The sequence below is a fragment of the Adiantum capillus-veneris genome, chromosome 16 (assembly GCF_014529385.1).
Source record: "Adiantum capillus-veneris isolate H3 chromosome 16, ASM1452938v2, whole genome shotgun sequence".
Taxonomy (NCBI): Eukaryota; Viridiplantae; Streptophyta; class Polypodiopsida; order Polypodiales; family Pteridaceae; genus Adiantum; species Adiantum capillus-veneris.
Genome location: NC_140946.1, coordinates 48,954,453 through 48,977,522, shown reverse-complemented (window position 1 = coordinate 48,977,522; position 23,070 = coordinate 48,954,453). Strand labels below are relative to the sequence as shown.

The following is a 23,070-nucleotide window of genomic DNA, read 5'->3' as shown; positions in this document are numbered from 1 at the left end:
ACCCTGCAACTGCTCTAGGTTTGAGATCCTACACATTGTTGCCCTTAAGCTCTTTCGCATTGCGATATCTGCTGCATCTAGAGCTCCTCCTCACCGCCACTGCAGCCCTCGAGACAACCACATCACTCTGCCTTCGCCTCCCCTAACTAGGCTCACCTACTCGATGTCTATCTTCCTTCTGCACCAGTGCCCAATAGCTCCCTGCAGAAACTCAAGTGGTAAACCCACAATCAGTTATAACGCCCATAGTTCAAGCCACTTTTGCTAGTAGCTCAAGGAGCAGGGTACCCACCGCCGACCGCTGGCAAATCGGCAATTGATGACCAATGTTAGGAACACGCAACTCAAGGCATCCCTCGACCACCAAGAAACCAACTTGGCAATTTTCTTCAAATGCTCATTTTTTGAACCAAATTCTCTCACCCCTCATCCACATCTTTCCAAAAAATGAAATCCCCACAACCCTAAACCCCTCAATCACCTCATGCACAAACGTACCCTATATTTTCATGCTTTCAAAGTCAACCCAAAATCCTTTCCTTGGTAAATGAGCATTCACTTCATATTTCAAAACTCAAGACATGTCCATGATCAGATTTACACACTCTTCATTTAAATGAGTGCCCTCTATCTTATTTCAACCAATCAGCATTTTTGGCCTATCAAAAAATGTTTGAAAATGCAAGTCAACCTTTTTTCTATTTTAGTCAGCAAAAAGAGAAGGCATATCTATAGCCTTTGCCCTTTGGGCATGCCAAAAAGCGTGTATTAAGAATATACTATAAGTTTACATTAGTTGTCCCAAATCTTCTTGAGTGATACTAAGAGAGATCGTGCTAAATTCACTAATTACACAAATGTACTACGTGCCCAAAATGTGGCAAGTATTTTAAAAATGGTGGGCGGTTGCTTTTATAGATGCTTTACACATAGGCATTTGATCATTTTTTGTAAATATAGTGAAGAGAGCTTTGGTTGGCTAGACAATAAGTAGAGACTAGGCTGCCAAAAATGGTGTTTTGTCTAAGAGTAGTAGTCCAAATGTCTAAGAGTTTTGGCGTTGATGAGGCTACCATGTAAGAGTTTGGCAGAGTAGTGAATCGGTGGTGTTCATGTAGTTGAGCTTCCAAAATTGATGTGTGCAGTTGTGATTGGTGCTCATCTCATTATTTGGAGAGCGATGCATCTATATGTAAAGGCCTAAGGGTGCATTCTACACAATAATAAATTAACAATGTTAAGAATTTGTGAAAAACTCATAAGGGCATGCCTACCTACTTTGTGTGTGTGTAGAGAGAGAGAGAGAGAGAGAGAGAGAGAGAGAGAGAGAGAGAGAGAGAGAGAGAGAGAGCGAGCTAGCTAGTTTTTACATGCATGTGTGTATGAGAGAGAGGCAAAAGAAGAAGAGAAGAAAAAATAATGTGTGTGTGTGTATACAGAGGGAGAGAAGAAGAAGATAAGGAGGAGAAATTTTAATGTCATGACTCATAAAAATGATCTTTAGAGAGAGAGAGAGAAGGGGGGGGGGGGGGGGGGGGTTAGGAAAGGAAGAAAGACATAGAAGTGAATTGTCTTTCAGACACACCGCATAGGCCTCAACTAGAGCAGCAGGCTGAAAAGCTGCATGCTGTTGTCAACAAATAATAGGTCACGACAAGGGTCCTGTAGGACCAAGACCAGCTAGGAGCCACACGTATGGCATGCATGGCAAGGGGTTACATTAGCTGACCTAAGGAGCTCTACTTAAGGGAGTTGGATGGGAAAAGATCAACATGTTAGTACCCATGGTCTTATATAGGTAAGAGACACTAGGCAAAGTACGGAGGGGAAGAGCTCTCTCTTTACTCTATGGATCCTCTCAAGAGGGGAGAACATGTTGTTCTTTTATTTTTATATGAGGCAAGGGGTACTAAACTCATACTCTCCTCCCAACCTCTTGCCAATATATAGGCAACCCCCGAGCCAAGTTCAGACTTGGCCACTGGTCTCTAGGCCCTTGGCCTAACATTACTTCCCCCTTGGAGAAGCATTTTTGTCCTCGAAAACAAAAGTGGAATTTTTTTTTCTTAAGAATACTACTGTTTTCTCAAGTGGCACCTTCATTGGGTATTCCTTTTCACTTGACTAATGCTTGTCGACGTACATGATGACGCATAGCATACATAGATCGTGATAATCGAGTATACGCTGTCGGAGAAAAATATGTTCACGAGTTGAGTTGGGTCAGCACCCGGCTGCTCACTGTGGGAAACGGTGAGAGAAAGATGCACATCTCAAGTGAATATAGCACAAAAGAACACCTTGTATTGAATTACTTAAATGAACTAAAATCTGAATACAAAAAAAAGTAACTTGATCGCAATAGACAACAAGTGCTCTTGAACTCGTCAAGACTATGAGCGGAAGTGCAAATGCCAAATCTGTATGGCCTCAATGCCCTTCCCTTGCTCTTCTCGACCACCTTCACGTGCACTCACTTTGCCCTCGCTTGCTCTGCGTGATCTCTGACGATCTCAAGGTCCTCTAAGTCCTCGAGACCTTCAACCTTCTTTAGTGTGTGTATTGTAACACTGCCTTTCCAGACACTTCTTCCTTGCTTTTAGGTTGGGTAACTTCACCATAAGAACCACAATAGTCTTGTTAATGTCGTTGACTCTCCGATCAATCACCCAAAAACTGGTATCACAATGTGGACTGGTTTTGGCACTCCTTGCCTTGCCTTCATCACCCTCAAACTCCACATCTATGTTCTCCCAGGACAGTCACCTCAGCATCTATGTTCTCCCAGGACAGTCACTCAGCATCACTATCTCCAAGTGTATGTTTCTCTCTCTTGCTGCTCGACGGCCTGCTTTTCTCTTTACAGAAACCACCTTGTCTCCTCCTACAAACCACCTTGCCAGTAATCCGGCTCTGAAGCTTTTCTCTTTGCAACTGCTCCTCTCGCTGATCGACGGGGGCTCGGCCCTTCTCTTTGCACGTCTCGGCCGTCCTACTCCTCTCGGCGGCAACTCCTCACGCTGCTGCTCCTCTGGTTGATCGACTGATATTAGATAAGTCCTTGCTGCCAGTCCTTTATCCTGCAGACCACCTTGCCCTTACAGCACCCTTGGAACTGCTTGCAACTTCAAAGCCCATCAGCGCCTCTTGCAGTCCGTCAACTCGTCGGCCCAGTGGATCGCCATCCTCCTCTCCCTTCGTCTCTCCCTCCCACGCTCGTCTCCAACGTCTACAGCTCGCCTCGACCAAAAGATCTCTACTCCTCACGTGCTCAAGGTAACCTCGTCTTCACGCTCCGATGGCGGCTCGTCAGCCACCTCTCAATCTCGGCCTCGCTATGCTCTTGACAACTCGCGCTGCTCCTCTTCTTCTTTTCGGCTCGCTCGGCATGGCCTTTTTTGTCTGACGGCGCGCTTTTATTTGCTGGAGCCCTTCGATATTAATAAAAAAACCTTGCCTTATTATTAGCTTCTTACTACAAGCGGCTATTCACACCCTCCTGCTGTTGCCGACACGCTGGCTCTTGAATGTCGGTTAAAATACTGCCGATCTCCACCTTCAACGCACACGTATAGGTGAATGCATTGGAGATAAGTCGTCCCTTACATCCAATAGCTCCAAGATCTCAGTGGGCAACAAGCTCCTCAAACACATTTTAAGCTTCTTTGAAGTACATCTCATTAGAATACTTGAGAATTGAAACATCATATAGCACTTTTTTTTGTTTACATATCAACCAAAGCATCTTCAAGCATATATCAACTGAAGTATCCTTGCCACTGCTATGTTGGCCGCACTTATTGCTCTTTGAAGTACACTGCAGTAGATATATGTATCAACCATGGATTTACCGACCACAACCCCTCATGCAATATACTCCAAGGGATGGCAATCAATAACCTGTCTGAGCAGTAATAATGTCCAAAATCTTGTGTTCTGTCAAAGCTTCACCTTGTGGTCTTGCAGAGCATCACAACATCCACCCCCTCTAAACCTGCATATCCTCCGGCATGTGCCAACCATCCTCAAAAACTGTAAGTATAAAACCTACTGGCATGCAAGCAGTGGTCAACTGTAAGCATGCTACCAATAACCATTAGAAATTTGACTTCAGGCAGTCATAAGCCTCCATGATCAAAGGGAAAACTCAAAAACTTTTCAACAATCAAGTAGATCCATCCAGAAGCCCATAAAGTTATTGCATCATTGTAAAACATGTAAACCAATTGCCATAATCTGTTAGCATCTCGAATTCTACCAGGATCATATGGCATATAGATCAACTTCCATAGGCCAAATACATAACCATGTCCTCCTGGATCAAATGGCATAAGATACTTTACAAACATGCACATCATATCTTTGTAACATTCCATATAACCACATGTATCAGTGATCGGTAGAAGATCATCAAACTGAAGCAAATAGGTAGTCACCTCAATCTCTGGCATGATTGGTACTGGATTGGCATCAACCCCTCTAGCATGGGAGGTATAAGCATGTAACAAGAAACCATCGCTATCCATACCATCCGTATGTACCTGAAAAACTGTAGGCAAGTCATCTCTGGTAGGCTTGAAATCATCTAGAGCTTCATCGAGTATCTTCACGAGTTCTCTATCATCTGTTTCTTTTCGTTGCTCTAAGTTGCCTATGAAATGCAAGCCTCGAGCGTCCTTCCCATATGGAGGAGAAAACTCTCTTAAAGCATCATCCAAAAGGGCAATAAGGTCTAGATCTTTCTCAATCGGCAAAGAATCTTGTAAAGCTTGTATACCTTGATCCACATAAACCTGTAAACTCTCTGAACCTTGATGTAAGTAAGTATTAGCATGCATAGGGATCATCAGTTTGGTAAAACACTCTGCATCTTTTTTACTCTCCATCAAATAGCGTTCAACTGCGTCAGCATAAGATCTCGCATGCATCTTGAAGATGTCATTAATATTCCCAGTAAGAGCATCATCATAATAGATTGGGTTAACAAGAGAATTGTATGATTGCACAATACCTTCTTGCATCCCCTCTGAACTGATACTAAGCACTGAGTAATCTGTATACTTGGGTGCTTCAAATTCACTTACGTCCATCGGTTGAAAGTCAAGATCAAGTGTTGAATCTAGCCCGTCATCCATATGCATATGTATATGATTGTAATTATGCACTTGTATGCGTCCCTCTGTAGGTTCATCAAGCTCATCTAGAGTGCTCCCTTTATACTCCTCCGACTGTGGAGCTTCATCTGGTACAAAAAAGCCATGAAAATCTTCAACTTCATATGATATCTCCTCTTGCACATCCAAACCATGTACAATTGCAGCTTCAATAGATATCTGCTCTAGCACACCCAAGCCATTTGAATCCTCATGTATCTGTAGACCCTGGATATCGTTATTCTTATCCAATGACATAACTGGATTTTTAGAATATGGAATTCCAAGCTTTACATAAACCATCTCTGCAATCCCTTGATCATCTGCAATGTGCAATAACTTGTCATTTTCAAGCAGACCCTTGTCCACAACAGCTTCAAGCTTGGCTCAGATTTCTTTACAAACATTTTCATAAGTAGGCATGGTAGCATTATCTCTATCTTCATCTAAATCCGGACAAGAATCAGTGATGGAAGTAGCTTCTAGGTGGGTAGGCTTTGAAAAACTTTCACCAATGGTTTTAAGATGGAATTCATTATTTACCCATGTTAGGTTACCTGAAGCATGATCCTCTGGGGCTAAATCTAATACTTGCAAAGCTGCATCTGCTTTAGCTTTGCTTCTTGCTTGAATCTCCTCCCAAAATTCATCATAGCTGATTGTCTGCAGTTGATCTCCATCACCTTACTGAAAGTAACCTGCTTCTGTTGAGTCATTTGCTCTATTTCCATGGCTATATACCGATCACCCACTTGTATAACTGCTTCTTCAAATTTTACCCAATTATATGTATACATACCAATAAGCTCTTGTATTTGATCACGTAATTTTGGAGATACTAACCGATGAAACTCCTTGATCATATGCTTAGTTGGAATACCCATAAGCTCCATCTTTGACCTGTAGCATGCAAGATATCCATCACTATCATAACCATTGAATGTTCCTCTTTCAGCATAAACCTTATCCAATCCTTGTTCCACTTTTACTTGCTTCATCTCGGCTTCATCCGGTCGAGCAAATCCTCGTGATAAATCTGCTTGGCCCAAACCAAATTGCTCATAAGTAACCTGCTGTTGCTGCAAGAAGGCATCAAATAGTTGCATCATCTGCTGCATCATTTCGACTTGAGATGTCGTCGTCAACCTCTCTGCCAAAACTTTCCCACCCCGGCTCGCTTCAAGTCAGGTTCACCAAAGATGTCGGAGAAAAATATGTTCATGAGTTGAGCCGGGTCAGCATCGGGCTGCTCGCTGTGGGAAACGGTGAGAGAAAGATGCACATCTCAAGTGAATATAGCACAAAAGAACACCTTGTATTGAATAACTTAAATGAACTAAAATCTGAATACAAAAAAAAGTAACTTGATCTCAATAGACAACAAGTGCCTTGAACTCGTCGAGACTATGAGCGGAAGTGCAAATGCCAAATCTGTATGGCCTCAATGCCCTTCCCTTGCTCTTCCCGACCACCTTCACGTGCACTCACTTTGCCCTCGCTTGCTCTACGTGATCTCTGACGATCTCAAGGTCCTCTAAGTCCTCGAGATCTTCAACCTTCTTTAGTGTATGTGTTGTAACACTCCTTTCCAGACACTTCTTCCTTGCTTTTAGGTTGGGTAACTTCACCACAAGAACCACAATAGTCTTGTTAATGTCGTTGACTCTCCGATCAATCACCCGAAAACTGGTATCACACTGTGGACTAGTTTTGGCACTCCTTGTCTCGCCTTCATCGCCCTCAAACTCCACATCTATGCTCTCCCAGGACAGTCACTCAGCATCACTATCTCCAAGTGTATTTTCTCTCTCTTGCTGTTCGACGGCCTGCTTTTCTCTTTACAGAAACCACCTTGTCTCCTCCTACAAACCACGTCGCCAGTAATCCCACTCTGAAGCTTTTCTCTCTGCAAATGCTCCTCCTCTTGCTGATCGACGATGGATCGGCCCTTCTCTTTGCACGTCTCAACCGTCCTACTCCTCTTGGTTGCAACTCCTCACGCTGCTGCTCCTCTAATTGATCGACTGATATCGGATCAGTCCTTGCTGCTAGTCCTTTATCCTGCAGACCACCTCGCCCTTACAGCACCCTCGGAATTTCTTGCAGCTTCAAAGCCCATCAGCACCTCCTATAGCCCGTCAACTGGTCGGCCCAGTGCATCGCCATCCTCCTGTCCCTTCGTCTCTCCCTCCCGCGCTCATCTTTGGTGTCTACAACTCGCCTTTACCAAAAGCTCTCTGCTCCTCACATGCTCAAGGTAACCTCGTCTTCACGCTCTGATGGCTGCTCGCTCCTTCTCGTCGGCCACCTCTCAATCTCGGCCTCGCTTTGCTCTTGACAACTCGCGCTGCTCCTCTTCTACTTTTCGGCTCGCTTGGCATGGCGTTTTTTCTCTGACGGCGCGCTTTTATTTGCTGGAGCCCTTCGATATTAATAAAAAAACCTTGCCTTATTATTAGCTTCTTATTACAAGCGGCTATTCACACCCTCCTGCAGTTGCCAACACGCTGGCTCTTGAATGTCGATTAAAACACTGCCGATCTCCACCTTCAACGCACACGTATAGGTGAATGCATTGGAGATAAGTCGTCCCTTGCATCCAATAGCTCCAAGATCTCGGTGGGCAACAAGCTCCTCAAACACATTTTAAGCTTCTTTGAAGTACATCTCATTAGAATACTTGAGAACTGAAACATCACATAGCACTTTTTTTGGTTTACACATAGCCCAAAGCATCTTCAAGCATATATCGACTGAAGTATCGTTGCCACCGCTATGTTGGCCGCACTTATTGCTCTTTGAAGTACATTGCAGTAGATATATGTATCAACCATGGATTTCCTGAGCTCAACCCCTCATGCAGTATACTCCAAGGGATGGCAATCAATAACCTGTATGAGCAGTAATAATGTTTCTGTCAAAGCTTCACCTTGTGGTCGCAGAGCATCACGACAATGCTCAGGTTAATGTGGCTGAGTATGAGGTTTAATGAAATCAACCAGATTTTGTTGATCAATAACATTGTTGTCCTACGTAAGCATTTACGTGAACGACTTACATGGAATACCGGATAAATACGAGAGTGCATAGGTAATGAGAACATTGTTGTCCCTATGTAAGCATTTACGTGAACGACTTACATGGAATATCGAATAAATACGAGAGTGCGTAGTCATGAGAACATTGTTGTCCCTATGTAAGCATTTATGTGAATGACTTACATGGAATATCGAATAAATACGAGAGTGCGTAGGTAATGAGAGTTTGTAGGCCATATCTCGCTTGAGTATCTTAAAAGGCCCACAATACCTTGGAGATATTTTAGGTGTTGGCCCCATCTTCAGAATTTCGGAATGCTCTGGCACATGCAAAAATACCTCTTCCCCTTTCGTGAAGTTAACTTGCCGACATTTCTTATCAACATAATTCTTGTACCAATCATGTGCTTGTCAAACATTTTGACGAGCCATTCTCAGTATTTCCATATGGTCTTGGGGGAAATCTTGACCTGTTGAATCTTTTCAGTCGCCAACCCTACAATAGCTGGTGACCTAGGTTGAAAATCGTACATGAGCATGAAAGGACTAAAACAGTTGTGGCATACTTAGCATTGTTGTAAGCAAACTCAAATGTAAGAATATAATCTTCCCTATCTAACTGCTTCTTGCTAACGTATGCTCGGAGCATATCCTCTAGCACTTGGTTGACTCATTATGTTTGACCATCCGTTTCAGGATGATCTACATTCTTATGTTGATTTGTGTACCCGATCGTTTAAACACGTCCCTCCAAACGTGGATATTAAACTTGGGATCATGATCACTTACAATGTTACTTTGAAACCCATACAACCTGTACAAATTGTCCACAAATAACTTAGCTAAACTTTGGAGTCTTAACTGTGGATTTGATTGGAATAAAATTGCAAAGTTTAGTCAACCGGTCTACGACCATCCATAGCAAGTCACGACCTCGTACATGGTTGGTAAACCCATGATAAAATCCATCATGATACTTTGTCATTTACTGTTAGGAATCTCCAATGGATGCAAGAGATCTCCTTCCTTCAAGCTCTCTGCTTTATTTACTTGACATTTTTGGCAATGCAAGACATAGTCTTGAATTGGGCCGGTAAAACTGTCATCTTGCAAGAGTATAAGTCTTCTTAATGCCTAGGTGCCGTGCACTTGGACTGTTGTGACATTCATAAAGAATTTGGCATCGAATTTCCACGTTCGTCGATACAAAAACTCTTCCCCTATGGAGAAGGTACTCATCTTCTATTGGAAAATTTCTTCCATCTTTGTAGATTAAAGACACAATACCAACATTGGAGTGAAAAGGACCCCTTATTTGCACATGGCTCCACACTTTGGAGTATGCCTCATCATTTGCCCTTGAGAGATTCCAAAAACTCACTTCAAAGTTCTATGAAGAGAAGAGATTTGATCTCTGGCATACGACTAAGAGCATGAACTACCACATTGTATCATCGTTTACGATACCGGAGCTTTGCATCATACTCCTGAAGAATCTCATTCCATCCGGCCTTTCAACCCTTATAATTTTTTTGTTGTGTAAACCATTTTATGCTTTCATGGTGAAACACAATCTCAAACTGAGCTCCATACAAATAATGCCGCCGTGTCTACAAAGCCGATACTATTGCATAGAGTTCCCTTTCATAAGCAGAATAATTCTATTGGCCACAATCAAGTTTTTTTTCTTTCAAATGTAAGTGCTTATTCCCTCTTGTAGAAGGACTGCTCCAATAGCACGATTACTAGCATTCGTTTCTAAATGAATGGATTCAAAGGATCCACAATAGCTAGAATAGGAGCTGTAGCTAATGCTTCCTTGAGAGCGTCAAAACTTTGATGTTGACCTTTGACCCACTTAAAAGTTTTCCCCTTGACTTCAATTGCTCCATCATTGAAACAACAATATGAGTATGGATAAGGATGGCTTCCTTAGTGGACACCACACCTTGTACGATAATAAATTATGTTTAGCACCTATGTCAAATAATGCATTATACAACACCTTTCCATAGAGGCTATTCAATTTAATTGGTTATCATAAAGGTGGATCAAACTCTAAGGAATCCTCATCTATCCCCAACAAAAACGTATGTGTAATTTCAAGGTTAGCCTTTCATTGGCACTTAACACGCTGTTGTTGTTCTCAAGCCTCAACCCTGGCTTGTATCTTTTTTAACTCGGCTTGTTCTTCTACTACTTTCTTTTAATGGGTGGCACATAATTCCTCTTGGCCTAGGGGACCTTCTGAATTTACTTCCATTGACGAACCCAATAGTTTCAACTCCGTTTAGAGTCTCCACATGAATGGTGCCTTGTGGGGTAATCTCACATACTATATAGGTCTTTTCCCAACCTTTTCTTTTTGTTATGCACTCCATACATAAGGACTTTATCCCCAACATTGATATCCTTGTGTTTTGAATGGCAATCAAACCATTTCTTTCACCTTTCCTCCTCCAACCTTTCTAGGATTTATAAGCGCTCAACCAGGGGATTACCATCCCAGATTTCTCGAGCATCCACAAAAAGACTTGGAATGACAAACTCCTAAAACATTATCGCTTCTTGGCCATATAAAATTTTAAACATTGTGTAGTTAAGCCCCACTTTGTAAGTGGTACGATAGGCCTAGAGAGCTGATATGAGATTCAAGTCCCAATCAGTACGATGAGCTTCAACCGTCTTGGTCATAATAGAAATTAGAATCTTGTTGGTACTCACGGCTTGGCCATTTGCTTGTGGATAATAAGGTGTAGACTTGTGATGTGAAACCTGATGTGAGTTCTTTTACCACTTCATATAAAAATGGGTATCATTGTACTTCATAATCTCAAAGGGACATTTGAATTGGGAAATAATGTTCTTGAAGAGAAACTTAGATGTTGTCCTTGCATCAACCTTGTGTGTAGCTCTAGCTTCATCCCACTTTGTTACATAGTCAATGGCAACAATAATATACCAAAATTGAGTGTTATGGGCCGCAGGCCTAATGGGACTCAAAAAGGTTAAACCCACTTTTCAAATGTTCGAGGTACCGTAATAGGATGTAGGGGGCTCTTATCTTTTCTTTGTGGTTTTGCATTGAATAACGTTGGCATCTCATCCTTTTGTAAAGAGTGATGCATCTTTAAATAAAGTGGGCCACTAATAGCATGATTAATATCTTTCTAGCAATCAAATCTAATTTCTCTAATTGTGCAATGTCAAGGGGTCATAGATTGCACCACATCGCTTGATATTGTTGCCTCATATATCTCTTACTTCTTTTGTATAAATTTTTATCTTGGGTTGCTTCTAATGACTCACTAGATTCTTCCTCATTTTTGTCCTCTACACTCGAGGATAAATTGCTATAGGGTGTTGTAATAGTCCTTGAAGGTTTTGTTTCCGAAGTTGAGCTAATATGGGATTCATATTTCCTATCAAGCTCGAAGATGGCATTTGCCATTTTTACAACAATTTTTGCAGCTCCAAGGTGAGGTCTTCCCATGGATTACCAACAATTTTTAGTGACACTGCTAACTCCTATACTACCTTCAAGGATTCCCTTTACAATTAATCCCTTGGTAGTAATAGATAGGGTTGCATTACACTCATCACCTTCAAAGTGCTACCCCAACTTGTTCATAGGTATCTCAACGACGGACTTGGGTTGTGGTTCTACATGCTCCTCTACACTTGTAACCAACTTGGGTTTATTCATATGCGTGAATTGTGGTAATCGAAAATTTTTATTCTCCATTGAGGAATGCTCAAAGTTCTAAGAATAGCTCAGGATCTCCGTACAACTTAAACATGATTGTGTTTTTTATGCCAGAAGACACGAAATAACGTTCAAGGAGACTTTTGGAGATTCTAGTTCATGACGTAAGGCTCGTGAAGATGAGATGTCCACTTCTTTGATAGGGTTAGGTATTCCCTCACTAAACATCCTCTCAAATAGATAGTGTCTATGCATAGTTTGTGATGTCTTACACTCACTTTCTCATGAATGATACTAGGTTTGACTAATGGTTCGTGGTCTTTGTGAGGTTGAGTTTGCATGGAAAACACTGTGTTTGGAATGATCTGCCTAGGTTTTGGCTCTATCTCCCTTTGGGTCTTCTCTACTAAACTCCTTAAGTGCTTGTTGACTTGCTCAATCTTGTCTACAAGGTTTGGGCAAGTCCCCATCTTTTCCTTGGGTTTCTTGGGTTTTGACCCCTGCCATCTCTTTTGGGGGTTCTCGACCCGATCTAGTTAGTTATGAGGACACCCATTGATTTGTGTGCAATGTGGAAGTGGTTTCCTTATGACTTCCCCTAATTTTGTCTTTGCTTGATTCCCTCTCATTGTGTTTCCCATTGGTTTTCTCCCTCATGGTGCCATTTTTACTTCCCATGGTTTCTATTGAATTTGAATCATCTTCAAGGTCTTTCATATACATGGGGTCATCACATGTCTTTATGTTAGTTTTTGAACTAGGGTCTCAATTCACAGCTTTTAGTGATCTCTTCCTTTGTTTTTTCTTCATCCTTGCTCAGGCAATTGATGCACCATTTCTTTCTTTGAGGATATAATTTCATTTTTGGAGCACTAACAAGTGTGTGAGTGCATTCACTAGTATAATGGGTGTAGTTTTTGGTGTCCCATTGGTAACTGTAATCTAGTTCAATGGTGTAATCTTTGGTGCAGTTGGATTGTGGGGACATTGAGAGATCAAATTATCTATGCCACAATGATTACAAGTGAGTATTGGCATTGCAGACGTGTTCCCTTGTTTTTTTTTTTCATTGGTGTGACATTATTTTGTATCCTATTAGAGCACTCAGCCACACGATGTGGTCCACCACGGTCGTAGCCTTGAAGAGGTGGTCTTCTGGTAGTGGTGTTGATATTTTGGCCTCTTGCTACAAGACCAGACTCCATATAGAATGGAAGATTCTATGTCATCCTCATAATCCAAACACATGCTAGGTGGCTCACACCCCATTTGATTCAAAGGGGTAACTTTTGGATGTGGAGGTTGTGGTCCTTGCAGTGGAGGTGGCAAGGGTATAGATTGGACAACATTTTGGCTTATAAGGACTAAGTGATGTCGATTGAGTTAACCAATCTCATCTGTTTAGTCGAGAAGAACGCCTCCATGTGGTGGCTTGGGTGGTAGTCAGTGAATCAGACTGGTTGGCGCTATCATTGTAGTGTTTAGCCATATATATTCTCCTCTCAAAGGAATATTTTCTTTTCCTTTTGCTTCGCCACTATACAATTCTTATGGAAGTTGTAGAATGTAAGCTCCTCCAAAGTTTGTGATTGTGTGCATAATACACATCAATAGGGTGCAGTATGATATTTTGGTTGTGAGAAATGATTGATTATCTTAGTGTCGGTGATGAGGAGTCAACATATGTACTGAAGTTGATTTTGTCGTCATGTTGGCTTTTCCCAAATGGGAACATGAATGGGAAGGTCAATTCTCTATTGTGATATCCTTTGTGGATCTTGATGAGGCAGGCATTCCATTGAACTTGAAAGTAGATGTTCTCTCAAGCAACCATTGACTACCATAGAGTTACAAAGAAGTGAATTTGTAAGTGTTGCTAGCATTGTATGCTCTTCTCTTGGCTGGCTTGACAACATTTTTGATGATACCAAACATCAAGTTGTGCCATTCGTGCAAATGGTGCATTGTCTCATTGTCATTTAACAATCTTGTCCACATTATCCTGACTCGGTATGCAAAGTCCAAGCTTCTTATTCAATTGTCCAGCCATCGAGAAGTACTTCTACAGTACAAAGTTGTTCTCAAGATTGAATGCAAGTATGTATGCCAATTGTGATGCCACTAGTTCTTGCTCTATGAAGTTTATTCTATGCTCTCCATTCTATGAAACTAATGTGCTATCCAATATTGAACGCCTATCTAGTGTACCCTGTGTAATTTTTATCACTGTTGAGATGGCATTGCGGATATATAGATGATGCTTAGTAGCTATACATGAAAGTTGTTTTCTTTAGTATTCTCCTTGTGTAGTTTAGAAGTAAGGAGACACAATATCTATTACGTGTATCCACGCTCTCACAAGTGGAGCACCACACCCATTGCACTTGTATCTATGCACCCTCTAAGGTAGATAGCAACAAACTGCTAGCAAACATTGTAGTCGATGTCTCAGTTGGAGCTTGAGTATAGTCAATTGATGTGCTTCTTTGGATGAAAACTATACCACAGACATGGCATATACTTAAAGGTGTGAATCTCCTTGTAAGATTTGAACTCCATTGGTAGGCTATGTCGGTGATATCAACCCATGATTGTGTGCATGGAAGAAGTCTAAGCTTATTTCTCACTGAAGTGCGATATCTTGCTTATGATCTATTGAGATGTATCCTAGACTTTCTACGTTGGTCCATTGAAGGCTTATTTTGGACTCAATCTGTATGCATTTAGCTTCACTACAATGAGAATGCTATGACATTCACTTACTAGTCATGTGCAAGCAAGAAACAATGGAACCATGTGAAATAACTATGTACTTGTTGCTGAAATTGCTGTTATGAGATTTGTCACCGAGTAGAGGAGGAAGATGGATGCTTGTTCTGGTGTGCCTTGCAAAGAGCATGTACGATTGGTTAGAAAAATAGTAGTATAATGTTGAATAATCTAAAAGTAATCTCATTATTACTATGTGTTCTTCCATTCTTAGTTTATATATAAAAAGGAAAACATGCAAGTGTCCTTGCATGGGGGAGATTGCACAGTCCTCTCCAATTTTTATAATACAAGGGAACGTATTATTCCCATGACAACATGCAAATTCTAGTGTGTGTATTTCATTGTGTTCACAACGATCAAGACTATAATGTGGTAGTTCTTACTCGCCGCACAGTCAAATATCTCGTGTTTGCAAATGTACAACAATTGGGTCCAAGCTTCTTTGTATGTTGATTGCAAAGAAACATAGAAGGTTTGAAAAACTAATAGGATGCAAGAAGAACTATTTTCCTGGCTTTTGACCTTCTATAATAAAAATAAAAATTAGATTTTTTTTTATAGTATTTGCACGATTTTAATTACAACGGTTTTTCACAAGAAAGGTTTTTTGTTCCTCATAACGGATGAAATCTCACCAGTAGAACTCTGAGGAGCTTACTTGCGACAACTAATTTGGGCATATCCTAGAATCAAAACTGACAAATAGTCATGAATTCTTTCACCCATGCAAGCTAAAGTTTTTGGAGAGGAGATTGAAATTAAGCTCAATGAGGATGAGGTAGCTCATTTAAAAATGCAACAAGGCACTCCATTGATGTGTCAACCGTGATATTCGTAAAGCAAGCAAATTTTCCACTTCAAAGAGCTGCAATAATGCAATTTGGCTTAGTCAAAGAGGTGAGAGTGTTGCAAGACAAACATGAAAGAACCATCCATGGTTCCATCCCAAACCTGCATCGCCCTTGAGAAAGCATAACAAAATCTTGCTCATGAACTCTATGGTATGGGAGTATCTATGTATGACGTGGTGGAGTGGAAAGAGGACCTAGAGCTATATGCCGGGTTTTTGCCTCCTACGGACACTCAGGCTCCTCTTACCCCACTAGATTACACAGGTATGAACCTTACCTATGCAAGATCACTTGTGTATTGTCAAATCTACACAAACACCATCACATCAACTACACCATCAAATCAAATGTGAGAATTCCCATCGGGCCACCAAATGGAGTCAAAAGTCAAAAAAATTTCATCAATGGACTCCTCATACACGGCAAAATCTACCCATGTGATAAAAGTTGCAAAAGGTGGTGGAACATGGATAGCAATCTATGTCCTCCAGATATTTTTAGTGCAAAAGAGTCCCTTCAAAGCGCTACAACACTACCCTAATCACAGTCTAAAAATGTTGTTGAACATGGATCACGATCTATGTACCCAACTTGCTAGGTATTGGTAAAAAGTGTACACACAGCTAAATATGACCTTGGGGAATGTGCCTAGAAAATGTGGGACAAAGATCACCCAAAAAACATGGGGAAACGGAGAATCAGTTTGTGAATGGTCATTTTGACCCATAAAGTGTAAAATTGATCCAAATTCAAAAATTTGTTTTGACAAATAGCTTAAAGAACATGCCCAGATCAATCCCTTAAAGTTTGGTCAAATTTGATCACCAAACATAAATCGCGATCCATGTACCTTAGAGCAGAATTGCTAGAAATTGAATGCAAAGTGTTGGTACAAGTGAATTATGGAAATGTATGTTAGATTTTCAGTGTTTGGATGCATAAGTGGTTCATGTGGCAAAGTTAAGCAATTTCAAAGTGTAGATTCCAAAGTCTATGAATTTGGTCAAAATAATGTATTGAAGGAGTTGGTATGCTCAATGTATCAAAAATAGTGCAAAAAATGCTTGCAAAATGGGCCAAACTTACCAGTAGGTCTGGGATGTTCAAACAAACCCTAACAATTGTGAAAATGGACAAAAAGATGGATAGAAATGAAGATTTTGGTGTTTTCCTCCATCGTTTAGAAGAATGTTGGGCAAAATTGGCAACCGCTATGCAATTGGTCAACGAGCAGTATTTTAAATTGGACTTCACGATGTGTTTGCATCCTAAAGTGTGAGAAAGGTGGATTTCAAGAGTCCAAGAGCTACAATTGTGTGATCCTAGTCCGCTCCAGGGTCCGAGGGATGAAGTCTAGGCAGAGAATCAAGCAAATTGAGGCATGGAAACTGTTCCTCAACATTGGATACGTTTTGTTCTAAGAAAATGAAAGAGCTCCGTTTGAGTGTAATGGACAGGGGACAACCAAGGGCTAGCAGAGGTAGAGCTAGGCCGTTGCGTGGCTAGTGTTACAATTGCGGGGAAGAAGGCCACTATGCTCCAAATTGCCATCATTTCTCCAGGGAAAGAGGAGATATGTACCCGCTATTTGGTAGAGGCACAAGGCAGGGGGAATTCAAAGGTCAACAATAACAAACTGTAGCAGAGAATCCGGTACCACCGGCTCCACCAGGTAATCATGAAGTCCCTAGAGTTAATATCGTCGAGGTGGATAAGTAGGATGTTGAGGCTCTGGTCAATAAAAGAGGATGTTGATGTAGGGAAATAGAAAGTGAACAAGAAACCAGAGCTCACAAAGGCAAGGAGAAGATGTATGAGGTTAGAGAAGAGCCAAAAACTAGCAAGAGGAGACAACACCACAAGATTAAACAATCAGATTTTCAACTCGAATGGGGTCATATGGAGTATAATTTAGTGAGTGATGTCCAAAAGCAAAAGCTAACATTACTTTTGGGAAATTTCTAGCACTAAATCCCAAGTTGAGGAGGCAGTGGTCTACATTGTCAGAATGAGGCTTCCATGGGTTCGAGGTGATGTGCACACAATTCAAAATTTGGCTCTAAGGATAGGGAATCTAGTGGATGTGCTTCCTAGTATTGATGTCTTGATTGAAAAAAGGATGCAAGTGTAGGCATATATTGATGGTGGGGCATAGATCTGTGCACAAAGGGAGGCAACTATCAGGGATATTGGTATCAAGGTGATGGTCAAGTCCAATGTTTGAATAAGGATAGCCAACCATGCCAAGGCGAGGCGTTTGTGGGTTTCTCAGGATGTGAAGGTAAAGGTGATGGGAATTGAATGCTCATTGATTTTTTTGTATAATGAAAGTAGAAAAATGCTTATCCTATCATTCTAGGAAGACCATAAATGCTTGCAATTGGGGCTAAGCACGATTGGGAAAAGGGGGTGTTCACTTTACTAGACAAAGAGAATGGTAGGCAAGTGGTGCTTGATTTGAAAACAAGAGAAAGTTGTTTTCATCCTATGGTTGGGGGTGATAAAGAAGATTCGAGCACCACCTACGAGTACGAGTCAGAGACAACCTATGATGAAGGCTCCTTATAGAGGGTGAAGAGAGTGATGAGGACGTGTTAAAGCTTGACATGGATTTATTTGGGGTCACCATAGACTCCCCCAATCCTAGCAAAGGTATACAGTCTTTGATTTGTGGTATTGATGCAATTGAAGTAGAGGGCATGTTGGGTGAAGATTTGACCAAGTAGGAGAAGCAGGGCTATGTGGAGCTATGTCTGCTGTATCCCAGCTTGTTTGCTATAGAGTAGCCAAAGGAGTTGAGCATTAGATTCTAATCAAGGAGGGATATAATCCAAATATATAGAAGCTATCAATGACAAACATTGGGCAGAAGCCAAATGTATAGAAGCTACAAATGACACACATTGGGCAGGTACTACTTTCATAACCAATAGTGATGGAATGTGGTCGACTTAGTGAGAACAATAGCATTGATCAAGCCAAGAAGCCATCCGTGCATATTGGAGACTAGTGTATGGGAAACTAGGCGTGCTACTCACGGGCCAACCTCCCACAAGTCCACCAAAGCCCACTTCTCACAAAGGTTAAGCCATTTAGCTTTTTTGGCACCAACCAACATGGTGGAGGATCCTGTTATGTCTTTACTCATCTCAATCATATTGAATCCCCAACTAGGAGCCACTCCCTTTCCACAGGGAGATCTTTGATTTGCTCCCACAATTTGGCTCTTTCTTTCACTATGCTGGGGCCATAGATGTTGATGATGGTAATCGGCTGATCTACCCACTTGACCTTGACTCCAACAACTCTCCCAAAAGGGTGGTTGAAGACCACCTTGGGCTCTAGGTCCCTATCAACAATGGAAAGGATGCCATTGTACCCACAAACTCCCTCCCCATGAAACACTAGCTTCTTCCCAAATTCTTGTTTTCTTTATCTATGTGCATCAAGGTGGTGCTCCTAGAGGGCCCAACAATTGATCTCCTTGTCTTTTCTAACTTGTTCCCAGAAGAGGGAACTCTTCTTCTAGGCTTTTAGTCCTTTCACATTCCACGACTGGATAGAAAGTTCTTCCATTATTGAGATAGGGGTACAAATTCTTCCACTTTGAGGAACTCCTCCTCTGTGCCCTCTTTTTTATTATCCCCCTCCATCAGTGCTTTCCCATTCACAACCTGAGTGTTTGACTACTCGATTGTCATGAGATTCTCAGGGTTGGCATTTTGCAGCACCTCAAAGATGTTGTCGTAGATAAAGGGGGTTTTGCGGACATTTGGTGGGGCTTCTTTCAGTTGCCCAACCATCGTCGCCTACGATTTGAACCACTTGCACGAGATGTTTGCTATCTGTAGCCACCCTTCATCCTTTTTTCCATACGTGGGTGTCAATACAATCTTTTGCCTCCTTGGGGTTGCATTTTTTTGTTGGGCAGTGGACGTGAAGTGGTAGCAAGGGGCGGCCATACCATTGCTACAGGGCACATGGGCTGGTTTCTCTATTTTCTCAATTGTTTTTGTGTTCTCATTGACCTGCCCCTCTTCCCTTGATTGTTCATTATTCTTTTGAGGTAGCTTCCCTGAATGAGTAAGTGTATGAGGTATTGATGACACATCTTTATCCCCAACACTGGGGACTGCAATCATGGTCGAGGCGGCAGGACAAGCCCTAACAAAATGCTAAATTTGTTGCACTTAAAGCACACACCAAAGAAGGTGCCAAAGTTGAGGGGGATGACCTTCAAGCCGACTCCCACATTTAATCTCATCTTTTTCTTATACAATCTCACCATACAGATTCTATCTATCATTTTCTCTTAAGCACTCTAATTATACCTAAATAATTATATGGTTGAGCATGACTGCTCAACAAGGGGGTTGGGCAACGATGGTGCATCTATAGTGAGTCAATGCTAAGAGGGGCAAGACACTTATCCAGGAATGTCTACAGGTGCATGCCAAGGTGGTACAACAGGTATGAAGGCCCAAGGTACACATGTGGGTCCAAATGTGTATGGTTTACAAGACTATTTCAACCAAAGTGCTATGCTATTTGGTTTCTTGAAGGTGGTTGATCCGGAACTTAAAGTGCAGAAGTGGAAGTGCAGAAAGCGATCTTCAAAGTGTTCTACAAGTTGGTCTAAACGGCCTATCAATCGGAGCAAGATGGTCAAAGCATATGTGAGCTAATAGAATTGAAGTATTCATCAATTTGTGAAGCATGTCAGTATTTTTGGAGTGGCAATAGAAGTTCAAATAGCCAAGTTATGGACAATTGAAGATTTGCCAGGGACCGGTTCCATACCATTTTGGTCACCTCAAGAAGTGTGTCGTTAGAAGTTTTTTCATGCTTGTCAAAGTTTGCAGAGATGGTATACAACATATGGAACTAGCTGGAAGTGATGACTCCTTGATTGGAATCCTGAGCGTGAAGATATGTCCAGTTGAAGTTGGTATTTAGTAGTGGCGTTGGAGGATCTGATATTCTTTTCCATTTTGGGGATCATCGTTTTAGGTCACTGGAAAGTCAAATGTAGAGTAGGTGTTGGGAGTCAAAGTCGAGAACCCCAACTTTTGGTGGACTTTTACAGTGGTGGGTCAATCTGGTAGGTGAGCAAAATAGGGGAGGTCTTCAAAGTGGTGCAAAAAGAATTTGTTTTGGACCTAGTTTAGTGGGAATTTTTGGAGGGTTTTAAGGGCAACTCCCTTCAAGCTTCCACACGAAAACCACATAATCCCACATGCACAAGGAGTAAGGAAGACTATGGGGTGCCATGGCATCCTCTCCTCCCCCTCGCACGCATGTTATGAGCAGTGATGACACGTTGTAATGCAGAGGCAACTCTGTGGCATATGGTGCCATCAGAGACTATTGATGGTGGTTTTGGGTGGCACCCTTTTAGAGCGGGTTTATGTCAGGGGACCAAAGGCTCCCCTTTTTCAGTAGAGAGCATGTAACCTTCTAAATTGGGACAAGGACAGGTGACCAATTTCATGAGTGCGGTGTCCCATGGAATGGAAGTGAGCATGCAAAACTAAATGGACTCGTCGATGAGGGAAAATTTGCCAAAATTGTAAAATCCACCCTGAAAAGGGCCATTGATGCATGTTCTGGTGGCTTCTTTTGTGACAATTTCTTGAGAGAAAGCCTGTGTAGAAAGGAGAAGAAAGTGTGGATCAACTTTGAAAGAATTGCAAAGCTCCATAGCTTCACTTTTGTGCTATCCCCCCTCTTCCTCTTTCCCTTCTTGATGTGTCGCTGCCTATATGTGTGTGATCTTTGGGCCATTTGTGGTGTGCAGAGAGAGAGAGAGTGCGGTGATGGTGTGCCAGATTGAAGCATCAAGGGTTGTGTGTCAATATTGGTTTTCATAAGGGAGTGTTTGTGGTTGGCTCGCAATTGAGTGCGTTTTTCTTAAGAAGCGTGCTATTTCAAGTTAGTTTTTTTGAGTGGATTGGGGTGTTGTGAGTACTTTGGGTTATAGAGAGGCAATCGGGAGTGTTTTTGGGTATATTCTCCTTCCCCCTCTCTGACGTGCCTGGTATGAAAAGATTCATGCTTATTTGGTTGCACATGGTTTTCATAATAGTCCAATTGAAAGAACTTTGTATGTCACACGTGAAAATTATGTATTTTTAATTATTGTGCTCTATGTGGATGGCATGTTGCTCATCGGACCAAATAAAAGACATATTGCTAATTCTAAGGCTGATTTAAATGCCTCTTTTGAGATGCCATATTTTCAGGTTTTTCATCATTATACGGGCATACAATTCATGCAAATTAACAGAGGTATTGTGTGTTAGACAAAATATATTAAGACATTGTTGCATATATCTAGCCTTAAGGATTGTAACCCTATTGCTACTCTTATGGAGATATGTTTGAAGCTTAATCTTCGTGACGCTGAAGATTATTTTGATGTCTCACTCTATCAACAGGCTATTGGTTGCCTTATTCATGTATGCATTCTGATTCAGGATGTTCAAGATATAGTCTCACAAGTGAGCAGATTTATGCATAGCCTAGGGTTTATGCATGGAAGGTGGTTAAGCGGATCTTTTACTACTTGAGTAGCATATTACATCTTGGGTTTATTCCAAGGGGGATCATTGTTGCTAGATTTACACGCTTTTGCATACGTACCTTTCGTAGCTACGACTAAGTGCCTTTGGCTCACATGCCTTTTCAACATCAACTTGGGTGTGGGACATGAGTCTCTGCCGCCACGATCTTACTGATAGTTAGAGTGCTTTTCCAGTTGAACCTAGTGCTCCATGTTCACACAAACCACATAGAGGTGCATTATCATTATGCCAGGGAGAGTATTGGAAAGAGAGGTTAGCCTAGCTTATGTGCCTTTGCAAGACAACCATAATGAGATTTTCACAAAAGATTTGCCTTGTGAGAGAAGTTTAAAGCTTTTACTCTCATTTGGCAGAGTTGTCCTCGCACAAAACAACATTTGTTGGAGAATGATGTCGAAGATGAGGATGACTAAGACAACATCACGATCCCTGATGGACGCAGGGGGATAGTTGTGGGTGCTTGTGTGTGTGTGTGTGTGTGTGTGTGAGAGAGAGAGAGAGAGAGAGAGAGATTATGTGTGGGCAGAAGGGAGAAAGACAGAGAGCGTGCGGAGGGGGTCCGGCAACCGGCAAGAGAGAAGGAGGTGTTTCGCAGGCTTTGCAATGCCCATGCAGCGTGCGCAAATCAGGCAAAAATCCAAGTTTCGCCCGCGCTGAAGTGTTACCTAGCAGTCAACTTTGGCTTTGTTTTCAGAGAAAGGTACTGGCGTTCCGCTTTACTACTTCAGTTTACCGAGCATGCCGACCAACATATTGTGCTCTTCGCATGTACATGGGCAGTGGCATTGATGCAAGCACCAATCACTTGCACAGAAGAAAATCAAAGCATATTATAATATAGTAAAAATTAGCAATATACACCTAAATTTTGTGAAAATTTTGGATACACAAAAGTTGCCGTATTGGATGTGTTTCCTCCTGCACAGCTACCAAATGCACTCTTGCAAAAATCTTGAAGTTATGCTC

At 41.7% G+C, this 23,070-nt stretch overlaps 1 protein-coding gene across 1 annotated transcript; it reads right to left on the bottom strand.

The window, feature by feature from the left end:
- Positions 1 to 5,734: 5,734 nt before the first annotated feature.
- On the bottom strand, positions 5,735 to 7,494 carry LOC147439006 (uncharacterized). The gene has a single exon (XM_086484234.1). The coding sequence runs from the start codon at positions 6,272 to 6,274 to the stop codon at positions 5,738 to 5,740; it is 537 nt and encodes a 178-aa protein (XP_086340360.1). The 5' UTR covers positions 6,275 to 7,494; the 3' UTR covers positions 5,735 to 5,737.
- Between the last annotated feature and the right edge of the window lie 15,576 nt (positions 7,495 to 23,070).